The sequence below is a fragment of the Sphaeroforma arctica genome, assembly GCF_001186125.1.
Source record: "Sphaeroforma arctica JP610 unplaced genomic scaffold supercont1.7800, whole genome shotgun sequence".
NCBI classification, from domain to species: domain Eukaryota; class Ichthyosporea; order Ichthyophonida; genus Sphaeroforma; species Sphaeroforma arctica.
The window spans coordinates 1-1355 of NW_014032758.1; the positions used below are offsets into that span (position 1 = coordinate 1).

Here is a 1355-nt window from a genome sequence, read left to right on the forward strand (position 1 = left end):
ATATATATATGTGTGTGTGTGTATGTGTGTGTGTGTGAATGTGTGTGTGAATGTATGTGTGTTTGTGTGTATGTGTGTGACAGTCTCTCTCTGTGTCTGTGTGGGTGTGCGTGTGGGTGTGTGTATGTGTGTGCATATACCTGCCAAACAGACGTGGACGCGATATCCAGACCAATCTGGTGCAACGAGAAGCGGTACGCTGTCTTCATAGTTTCCTTGAAGGTGGCCGATGCAGACTTGGAATCCTTCATGTACTTGAGGTACATCTTGAACAGGTCTATGCTGGGGATATCGGGCAGCAGTACCTATTTGCGACGTATCGAGAACGTGATAGTAATATTGAGATTTATACTTGAGATATTATTTAGCAATACTATGGCAGTGTTGTATATGTAATAAGTGAGAAATAGACCGTGAGTACAGGTAAAACGTGAGCACTCACAAAATAAAAAGTGGACTATTAATGGGTGTCTACTATTTAGAAATACAATGGCAGTATTGCAAATGATATAAGCGAGGAATAGACCGTGAGTACAGATAAAACGTGAGCCCTCCTAAAATAAAAAGTGGACTATTAATGGGTGTCGGACGGATCAATACTCCCTTCATGGTTGATCCTTTCAATCGATATCTCTAGGACAAGTGTCTAGTAAATCTAGCATTTTTCTTTCTCCCAACAAGCGCAAACAACTTATTCTAATGCATTCTTCCTCTCCATACCATGCACATGTCGTATCAATAAGACTGTTAATCCAAGATCAGTACGTACTACGCAAATGAAAGTTGGTTCGCAATCGAGTTGAAATTCTCTCGGCATGTCACAGCACCCAACCCACCTCCCCCTCAAATTATACATTTATATATATATATACGTGTTTGTGTGTGTGTGTGTGTGTGTGTGAAAGCATATATATATATATATGTGTGTGTGTGTGTGTGTGAAAACATATATATATGTATATATATATATATATATATATATATATATATATATATATATATATACATATACAAATATATATATACATATATATATATATATATATATATATATAAATATATATATATATATATATATTATATATGTATATATATATATATGTGTGTGTGTGTGCAATATATATATATATATGTATATATATATATATATATATATTATATATATATACATATATATATATATATATATATATATATATATGTATATATATATATATATATTATATATATATATATATATATATATATGTATATATATATATATATATGTTATATATACGTATATATATATTATGTTATATATGTGTATATATATATATATATATATATATCTATATATATATATATATATATCT

General features: G+C 30.0%; 1 protein-coding gene across 1 annotated transcript; it reads right to left on the minus strand.

The window, feature by feature from the left end:
- Positions 1-140: 140 nt before the first annotated feature.
- SARC_16313 (hypothetical protein) lies at positions 141-729 on the minus strand (the record flags this gene model as incomplete). Its single annotated transcript, XM_014289580.1, has 2 exons — positions 141-305; positions 721-729. Coding segments are annotated over 2 exons (174 nt in total), but the record flags the coding sequence as incomplete, so codon positions are not given.
- Between the last annotated feature and the right edge of the window lie 626 nt (positions 730-1355).